Source organism: Cephus cinctus, unplaced genomic scaffold (genome assembly GCF_000341935.2).
Source record: "Cephus cinctus unplaced genomic scaffold, Ccin1 Ccin1_scaffold0048, whole genome shotgun sequence".
NCBI classification, from domain to species: Eukaryota; Metazoa; Arthropoda; class Insecta; order Hymenoptera; family Cephidae; genus Cephus; species Cephus cinctus.
The window spans coordinates 131,628-141,436 of record NW_014332793.1 but is presented as its reverse complement, the minus strand read 5'-3'; the positions used below and the strand labels follow the sequence as shown (position 1 = coordinate 141,436).

General features: G+C 45.6%; 1 protein-coding gene across 1 annotated transcript in view; it reads left to right on the top strand.

Moving 5' to 3' along the window:
* The first annotated feature begins 272 nt into the window (after positions 1-272).
* Positions 273-9,809, top strand: part of LOC107268232 (basic proline-rich protein) — a 67,550-nt gene continuing 58,013 nt past the window's right edge. Inside the window, exons 1-2 of the mRNA XM_025085823.1 lie at positions 273-4,554; positions 4,669-5,326. Of these exons, the coding sequence (XP_024941591.1) occupies positions 4,530-4,554; positions 4,669-5,326 (683 nt within the window). The 5' untranslated portion in view covers positions 273-4,529. The remainder of the gene's footprint in view (positions 4,555-4,668; positions 5,327-9,809) is intronic.

The window sequence follows — 9,809 nt, the reverse complement described above, 5'->3', positions numbered from 1 at the left end:
TAAAATAGCTGGAATTCGTGGAGTGACGTGACCTTCGCTTCCTTTTCGCGGATCATCGAGTCTCTTGTCGATCTGCGATGGATTGTCGCAAGGCGGGAATTGTGTTGTGGATGCGCACTTGAAGGCTATTAGGAACGTATATGTATACAGGGTGTATTATAAAAAGAATAATGCATTTTTTCTTGGCAAATACCTTTTCTTTTTTAATATGGCAATGGGGAAAATTAAAAAAAATTTTTCTTTCAGATTTTACGAAATGGTAAATTACGATGGATTTACACGGTTTCCTTTTCATGATTTTCAATACGTTATTAGCGCAACGTTTATTCTTTTTTTTTTCATTCTTTTCTCCTGTCCCTTTCTCTTCTCTTTTCTCTTTGCATCTGCTGATGATTGGCAACGCTCGACAAGCCGCGGGAGGTACAGGGAATCCAGGCAACGGCTTAAATGGCTGTCCCGTTTTATTTTATGATTTTACTACAGTTGGCTTCGAGCACAGTCAAGAACGGAATTCTGCGAGCTTGCAGGAGAAGCTGTTCTTCTCGTTTGAAACTACTGGTGTACTTCGTACTAATTTTCAAAATTTCATACGAAAAGTTTGGGGTTCGGGTCTTGACTTGAACTTTGTCGGTATCGACGATCGACCGTCGAGACGTCGGAACACGTTTATGACGTCTGGCAAAATAGTCCAATTCTCTTCAAAGACTCTAATATGCTTTGTCGGTTAAATCCAAAACTTTTTGGTTATCATCTCAGAGACATTTTTAAGAAAATGTTAAAATTTTAATTATTGTTAAATTCATTCGTGGGTTCATCTTATTTCAAATTCTATATAATTATAACTCATACGGTAATTCAAATTTCATTTTTTTTTTCTTTAGAAATTCTGAAGTAACGATTGATTTCATTAGTTCGGGTGATTCTCAGTCAATATAATTACCGACTCAGTTTAATGAAGTGAGAGTACTTTTCGAAAAATGTCAAAAATTGTTTGAAAATAAAGGCATATAATTTTTCCGAAATAAAGCAAAATTTGAAAATAATTTATTAAAAAATTACTCGGTTCTCTAACTAGAGAAGAACTAAAAGAACTCCTCGGGACGTATAGTCGCCTAATAAAATGACGAGGCAGCCAGCCGCCATGACCCCCCGACCTGACGACCCCCGTACGTTCCTGGGTTCTCCCGGGGGGAGGGGGGGAAGGGCTGGGGTGAACCTTATTGATTTTTAGGGTGACACTGTCAACCGGCGTTGAGTCCCGCGATGGGAGACTTTGAAACGTGAAAAAAATGACGCGGAGCGCCACGCGCGAAAAAAACCCTGCCCACGAATCGACCTGACGAACGGACCTATCCCAGCATCACCAAGAGCCTCACGCACTTCCTGGTGAAACTGATTCGGCGCCTCTGGAATCTACGTACCGTCCGGTAAAAGTGCAGTGTGTGCAAGAGTGACAGAAAACAGTAACGGCGGCGAGGTGCAGTGCTGTGGTCGGGGGTGGTTTAGGCGCAGGGCCGTACTCAGCCGTATTATTAGTTGGGGCGAAGTGCGCAGGGTGCCCGCGTCTTTCAAAACTTTTCTCCAAAAATCAATTACATGGACAGATAGACCCTTGTAGGATAATCCTTAAATTTCACATCCATTACCAACTTCAATAACAAACTTCCAGCCATTATCAGATTACTATAGTCTCGCTTCAACGATGATTCAAACGTATTCTTCACGTTTCAAAAATTGCATAACACTTGTGCGACGTTGTATTATTTTTTTTTAATTCCACCAACCATTCCTTGTACAAAAACAAAAATAAAAGTACACAAGTCACGTTTATTCGATTCTGTGAAAATGACGGAGCGCGCAACGTCGCCTTCGTAGACGGGCGGGCACTAGATGCCGCAGAAAGTACACGGCGTTGTGGTTGACTGGCAAAAGCGTCAATCGTCTCTCGGTCATTTCTGAGTGCTGACGTCGCGACGAGTAAAACGGGAAACCGCGCTGACCAATTAAGGTGAGCGTGCGATTGAAGTAGAGAAAGAATAAGGTAGAGGGAAAAAAAAAAATAAAAAACAGAAGAAAGTGAACCCAGGTCCCCGCAGACGTTAACACAGTTTTAGATAGGGTCGGTTCACTGCATGCAACAGGCGACACTGCGTAGCCGAAGTTTCCGATTACACGATCGAAACTTACTTGGAAAAGTAATTCCTTCTCGTGGCGGACATAATGGGCCGCCGGTATTGAAAGACGCAACCAAGTATGAACGGCAGCCCCGTTTGGCAGGCGGGTTAGCATCGATGGTTCCGCGTGGTTTGAACACAGTCGAACTTTCTCACGGAGTAACTTGAAAAGATTTAAAGTTCCAGCGGAATTATAAATCGCGTGACTCGGCTGCCAAGTTTCTTCGCCGGCGTCAAATCCTCGTGCACCCCCTTCATCCACCCTTCTTCACCAATCCACGACCTTCTACATGCTTTTGCTATTTTGGTACCTTTGACGGGGAAGGGTTGGGGGGTGGCTCCCGCCAGAAATTATCTTGATTGGATTTTGCAAAACGTGTTTACGGAAGGCGTGCGGAATTCAAAATATCACCCTTGTTACTTTGCGAATGACTTCTTATTTTCTTTTTCCATCTCCTTCAGCTCTACCTTGCTGCTCTTCTTGTATTTTCAACCTTCGACCCTTCACCCCTGTGCACTCTTGTGAGGCAGAAGAAACGGTGGTGGTTCTGAACTAGACTTGCGCCAAGCTCGGATTATCCGCGGTGTGAAAAATAAGGGAGGGAGAAATTGTCCAGCCCCTCTCTCAGTGAACTTTTACCCCCTTTTTTTTAAACTATCTTTTTATACGGACTCTATTCCTTCAATACTTACGGACAGCATTGAGCAAGCTGTCTGCTGGTAACCAGAGGGCGTTGGAGCATCGTGTTGTCAAGTTTAGGGGGGTTGGTGATTGCAATGTGCCTGTGCAGTGGGTGACGACAGTGGTAGTGACGTCGTTGGTGGCGTCGCGAGGTCGGCGAAAAGGTGACGGCGTCCAACAGTGTTTGTGTGTATTTCGCGTGGTTCAACGGGGGTGGCAGGCTAAGACCTAAGGGTGGCGGTATGTACCGCGTCTGCTAAAAATGGCAGAGCGTCGTGGCGTGCGGACGCGGAATATCTCTCAACGAGCTAAGAAGAAATCCAGTTGACAGTCGGGCGTGGAGAGGTGGCTGAACACGTGGTGAGGCCTGCTCGGGAGATTAACAGCAGCATATAGACAAGGTGCGTGTGCGAAACGTGCCGGCCCTGGCGCACGTGCGTACGTGTGTTTCCGAAAGTCATTAGTTGATACACGTGTGAGTGAAAATTGCGTATACTATAAGGGAGGGAAAAAGAAAGTAGCTAGTGAGACGGAATAAGAAAGAAGATATGATGAGCTTAGTGTGAGATTGATGAATTAATTGGAAATCCATATAAAAAAAAGTGTGCGAAGGGATATTTAATTGATGACTACGTGTTGGAAGCATTTTGGATGCTTTTATACGTTTTACTGTGCTCGTTTGAAAAGTCTTGAGACACTTGAGAGAAAAGCACGTATTTTACGGTGCAGCTATTTTTTCACTTTCTCACAAATTGCTTCCTGAACTAGGCTTTTATTTATACCCTGCTACACCGATTGTATTATTCCCAAAACTTTCTAATCCTAGAAATCGTTTGTCTTTCCGTTTGTTCGTTGAATGAAGTGATTATGATGTTTTGAAATTAGTAGTTTTGCAATGGTTTAATGATTTGATGAGCACGTGACAAGAATTAGTGCTTTTGTGAACTTTTTAATTACATTGGAAAGTGTTTGACCCTATGCAAGGGATTTTATTAGTGTACGGGAATCGTTAGGTTTTCATGGCGTGACGGTACCCAATATATGTGGCGGTGGAGCCCCTTGCGCGTGACACAGCCCTGGCCAGGATCGTCTGTTGACTCGCGTAGTGTTTATTCGCGCTTGTCTCTCCTCCTCTCCCTCGCGCCGGGTTACTTGTGTTTGGGATATCGCGATTTTTTTGCAATGTGACGCTAGAATGAATGAAGAATAATATAATGTCGGGCTCCTGCGTGTGCGGGTTGGCAGGTTGGCGTGAGGAGTGGCGCGCGAGTGACGCGAAACTGTTCTGAGAGACGGAAACTCGACCGAAAATGCCGGCAACGCGATTACACGACGGTCCCTTGTTTCCAAAAGGATTGACATTTTTACGCACTGGTGAACTACGACATACTGGATTTCACGGCTACTGAGATATCGTGGTATATGAAAGGTTCTCGCGGTGTGTGGACCGTGCTGGGACTCGCGGATCGCGTTTTGGTGCTTATAGGTTAGGTCGCCGGCACATAACCTACGCGCGGTTTTATATTCGTTATAAACAAGTTTTGTGCGGGACTACTGAGAGTGGAATACTGTGTTAATAGTTTACGGGAATCTGGTGAAAGTGTGGGCTCCTGGAGGAGCTTTGCGAAGGAGTGTGTTCAGTGTGATGCTATGAGCCTGTCGTCGGAGAGACAATGAAGGCGAATGGAACTAACAATGGTGATTGATGTTCTTTACTCTGTAGTACAAGAATGGCAGTAGAATATAAATTCAACTAATTTTATAATCAAAGATATGCTATCGATGAGTCTTAACTCAAACTTTATATTACAGGCTGTAGCCGACTGAATACACCACTGGCAGCCACTACCACACTGGAGGACCCAGGGACTCCTGCCTCCTGGAAGGGCGCACCGCCCGGCTCAGAGGCTTCTCCATTTACTCCAAACTCTGTTGGCCAGGGTGGGGGCCCTACATCGGGTCCCTATAATAATTCAGGAGGTCCACCAAGCAATACGGGAGGATTTCAGGGCCCCAGCCCGTTCCCCGGTGGGGCGGGCAGTCCTGCTGGAGCACCCCCTTATCAAGGTCCTCCACCAGGATCAGCGACACCTCAATATACTGCATCCCCTGCACCTAGTGGCTCTTCTACACCAGGTCCAGGACCACCTCCAAATTCTGCTGGATTTCCACCGCCACCAAATAACTCAGGTCCTCCATACAATGGACCTGGTCCCAGTCCATTTGGATCGCCATCAGGTGCACCACCACAATTTGTTGGCCGGCCAGGTTCTTCCGGACCACCATTTGTACCACCAGGAGGAGGCAATCCTCACTTTCCCTCACCAGGACAACCCTTTGGAGGACCTCAGTATGGAATGCCACCGGGAAGTCCATTTGGACCAGGAGGTCATCCTATGGCAGGTCCGATGGGTCCTGGACATCCTGCGATGATGGGCCCTGGTGGTCCAGTAGATCGAATGGATCAAGGGTGAGTAAAATAACAGAATACAATCATACAGCATGCTATGACATCAAATTTACAATATTCATACAAATTTTCAATATCCCTTCTACATGTTGCGAAGCAAGAAGTATGGTACAGGATATCGTAACACACTATCTAACTAGAAGCTGTAGACTGATTCATGAGAGAATACTAAAAAGCTTAGTATCACGTCAAAAGTATCCTACTCAAAATGCCCTTAGATTCCCCTAGTAACACGTAAATATGCGAGAGAAATTTTACGGGCATTATGATAGCATCAAAAGGATACAAAATACAATGAAAAGGAAGAAAAAAGGGAATGTGTCCACGAGGAAGGTGCTGCCGGTTATTACAGTACTGGGAAGCTGATAAAGTAGCGCTGGGTAATATAATCAGTTTGTCCTGGGAACGCTCTTCTGCATAAACCTAATTAACGATGTCAGTCTTGGCTCTTCCTATAATTTTGATGATCCCCTCCTTCTCGTCAAGAACAAACTGAATATACTGTGAGTACAATGCGATTTTATCATTGGTCTCTCCTATGCCATATGCCTACATTCATTATCACTATTACAGAATGATATTCTATTAAGTTTCTTCTGAAACTCTCATCCGTTTCCTACGTCGTATCCACCAACCTGTCTACCTACCTACTTGCCCAAGAATATATGAAACGTTGGAAGGACTAAAATCTATGCTGTCCGACTGTTATGATGCTGCGCCAGGACACATACCATTCTCTGATAGTAGGTGCCTGTGGCTCACAGGTAGCAGTTGTTATTTATTGCTCACCCTGTGGTTGGTCCACATTCTTACTGATAGCTCGCCACGAATTCTCTGCATTTACACCCCTTTAAAATAGCTTATTCCCTATTGACCCTTAGGGCAAAGGCTGGTAAAGTAAAATAAAAATAAAAAACTAAATAGAACAAAGTGAAAGAAATAAACGGCAATGCAGTCTTCTTGACGTAACACAGAATCTACCGAGTGTAAAAAATAAAAAGTACTCAACCGAATGTGAGAAAATCGATTAATTTGCAATACGCGAACGAAGGAGTGTTTGGCAGCCATTGAAAAATGGGAGAATTTAATTTTTAAAGAGACTACAAAAGGTACCACACCGACATTTTTGTCGTGGATTGTACTCGAGGAGGGGGTGACGTGGACTTTTGTAGAGGATTGTACGCGACCCACCTCTCCCCCTCTTTCTCCCTAAAGCCCTCCTAGCCACCCCGTGTTACAGGAGGGATGTTCAGGGGGGGCTCGAGGAGAGGGAGTAGGAATACGACGGTTCTCATGTTTCCCGTATTTTAATTTTTCACATTATTTCGTTCCTGTCTGCGAATTATTTATCGTAACCTCTTCGCGGTTTATGTAACGTCCCCCCGCGTCTCCCTCTGTCCCCAAAATGGACAAAGCAGCTCGAAACAGGAAAGAAACAAAGCAAAAATAACGCATAACGGAAATGCAAATTTTCATCAGCAAAACTAAAGGTTAAACATTCTCATCACATTACCAAAAGTAGATTATTTTTAAGTTTCAAAATAACTTTCCGCCGTATATTTAATGCAACAAACAAAAAAAAAATCTTGCCAGAATAATCTCTCTTGATTAAAATTATTTCCACCTCCATTCGCGCTCATCACGAGACAGTCTGTTTCGCCGTGAAACTGTGAAGGTTTCGACATTTTTTTTCCAGTTTTTTTTTGGGTTCTTTTCCTCTTTTTTTTTTACGGAAGAAAATCGATTGAGAACCGTGGCGAATCCCTGGTCTCCTCCTCCCTCCACCTCCTCGGAGGATCCCTGCTCGTCCGTTCGTCGGTCCATCTGTCCGTCTGTCCGTCCACCCATCCATGCGTCTACCACCTTCGCTTACACTTTCGCGTTTAGCCTCGAACGTTAGAATCTTCGTCGACTCGACTGCGTTACGTAGGAAGAAAAGGTGACCGAGGAGGTAAGGGATGTTGTGGGAGGGTTGCCAGGAGTGACGACGTGGGGTGAGGATACTCTGGTTAGGGTTTGCGAGGAGGTGGCTCTCTAGAAAAATGTCACCGCAGGTGAACATTTCCTCCCTTGTTCACTTTGTTGGAACATGAGGAAACGGATGTAGAAGAAAATTCCAGTCCTATTAGCCGCTGGAATTTGCATCGAAAAATATTTGCTGCTACGAGATTAGCCGAGACGTCGGCAAACTTACTGATTAGAAATTTCAAGCTTGGCACTGCGACGTCTGGTTGCAATAGACATTTGTATTTGAACTGCCGGTGTGGCGCGCACAGGTTCCTAGTTATTCGTACTGGCATGCTAGAAGATATGTTTGCTACTTGACTCCAGCAGTTGGTTTTGTTAATTCCCGATTCTCCCGTGGGATGTCAGGCGTTACTAATGGGATGCAGTTAGGGATGAAACTTCTGACGGTAGACTAGCGACGGGGGTAGGGGGTCGTTATTTTTTTTCTCGTTTATCGAGACATATAGGAGTCGCATGAAAATTGGTACGTAAACAGATGTATTTCTGCGATTAGAATATTAAGCGGTTGTTTTCTATATTAATTGAAATTCTCGACCCGAGAAACTCGAGCGTCTCGGTTCTCGATGTGCATTATTAACTAGAGTCGAAGTACAGGGTGGAAAAAGATAGTATTGATTTTTACCGATATTTAGCCGTGGAATTATCCCCTCTCTCCTTGCTCTCTCTTCGACCCTTTCTCTCTTTCTCCCATGAGCCTCCCTTCCGTCTTTCCTCACTCGATCTCCCCCTGCTGCTGTGCGCCCTTCGACTCGTACTCTCTGCCACCCTACTCGGGATCCTAGGAAAGACGCCTAGGCGCTCAGGAAATCTGAATAGCTATGACCCGGAAGGACGTTTCTATGCTAAACATCCCTTGGTTGGCTTGTGCACTCGTGAGAGGAGGACGGTACTAGGAAAAAGAGAAAAAGTAGTTTCTGCGAATTAAATATTTCTCTCTGTTTTTTTCATGACGAAAGATTTTTCGCTTTCGAACTGTCGCGGGACGATAACATCGCGGATTAAGGATCAGATAAGAAGCGTCGGGACGCTTTGGAGTTCGACTGGGGTTGCGAGTCGTCAATTTCAAGTGCGCCACCCCCAATGTAACTCCCGTCACCCTTCCATACCTGTAAACGGCCGCCGGGTGTATCGTATACCTGCAGGGGTTGCGCTGCCGTTTAGCCAAGAAACGAACCCAGTCTCTAGACAGTGGCGACATCCGACGGCAGCCTCGTAAACCCGCTGGTACCCAATCCTGGCGCACAGTTCCGTTGATATCATCCGGGAATGCTAATCGCGGGGTTGCTACAGGGACGTAGCAGAATGGGAACCTCTAATTTACAGGAGCGAGAGAGTCGACTTCGCGGGGTACACTCCTTACGAAAATTCAAAAGTTCCATCGGGAAGTTTACGATCCCGTCTAGCCGGCGCGGCGCGCTCTCATCCCCCTCTCTTCGTCAACCCCTTATAGCTTTCCATCCCCTTATTCACTTTTTCGTTCGCCTTCCTTCACACTCTCCCTCTCTCTCTCCCTCGGCCTAGACACACAGCAGTGCCCTATGGTAACCCACATACATCTCACCATTTTACGTCACTGGAGTCGTAAACGTCAAAGGGCGGCTAAAAAGCAACCCTCGCCACCGCGTTCCTGGTAAACCACCCTGAACAAACGCACGTTGTACCTATCGCCATTGTGATATCAGCTACCTTAAAATAAAAAAAAAACACTGAAAATTAATATACATCAACGTATTGATTTCAGCCCTAGCACATTATTATATATTTACATAATATTCACAACCCCCGACAGTCCCTTAAGAACCCGTAACCCCATATCTCGCTTCCATCCCCACAGCAGTTTACTGTAAGGTTTACCCAGGCTTTCGCCAAATACAGATGGTTGTCTTTATAATCCATCCCCCCCGCGTACAGCTACTTCACCTCGATATTTAACTTAATAGTAACCCGGCCATCTCGTTACAGTTTTACCTGGCAGCCCACCATGGGGCCACCCCCCCTCTCTCTATCAGACGTCATAAACGTTTTTATTCCTATGGTCGTCGGGCCGTCTTAACGAGTTTTGTCCCAACCAAGAACCGATCGGCACCCCGTAGGACCCTAACGGTACACGCGTCCCGCCCCTGGCTTAAGCCCACGACCCAAACTACACAGCAAGGCTTACCAATTGGCGACAGTACGTACAGTGTCTTTAAAAAGTAATGATTACGACCTTTTCTCGATTATTAAAAAAATTCAACTGACGTTTCCCCACAACCCTGCAATCTTATCCGGGCGACATTCGTCTCGTTTATCAGATTCGTTTTGCTGGTCACGGTCAACTCGTTATGCAATCCGTGAAACGTAATCGGAATCCATTGAAACGATGCGTATCCAAGTGGCGCTTGAGCCAGGAACTTCCCACTATGGTCACACGTGTATTTACATGCTTCCTCCCCCCCCCCCCCCTCTTCCCCAC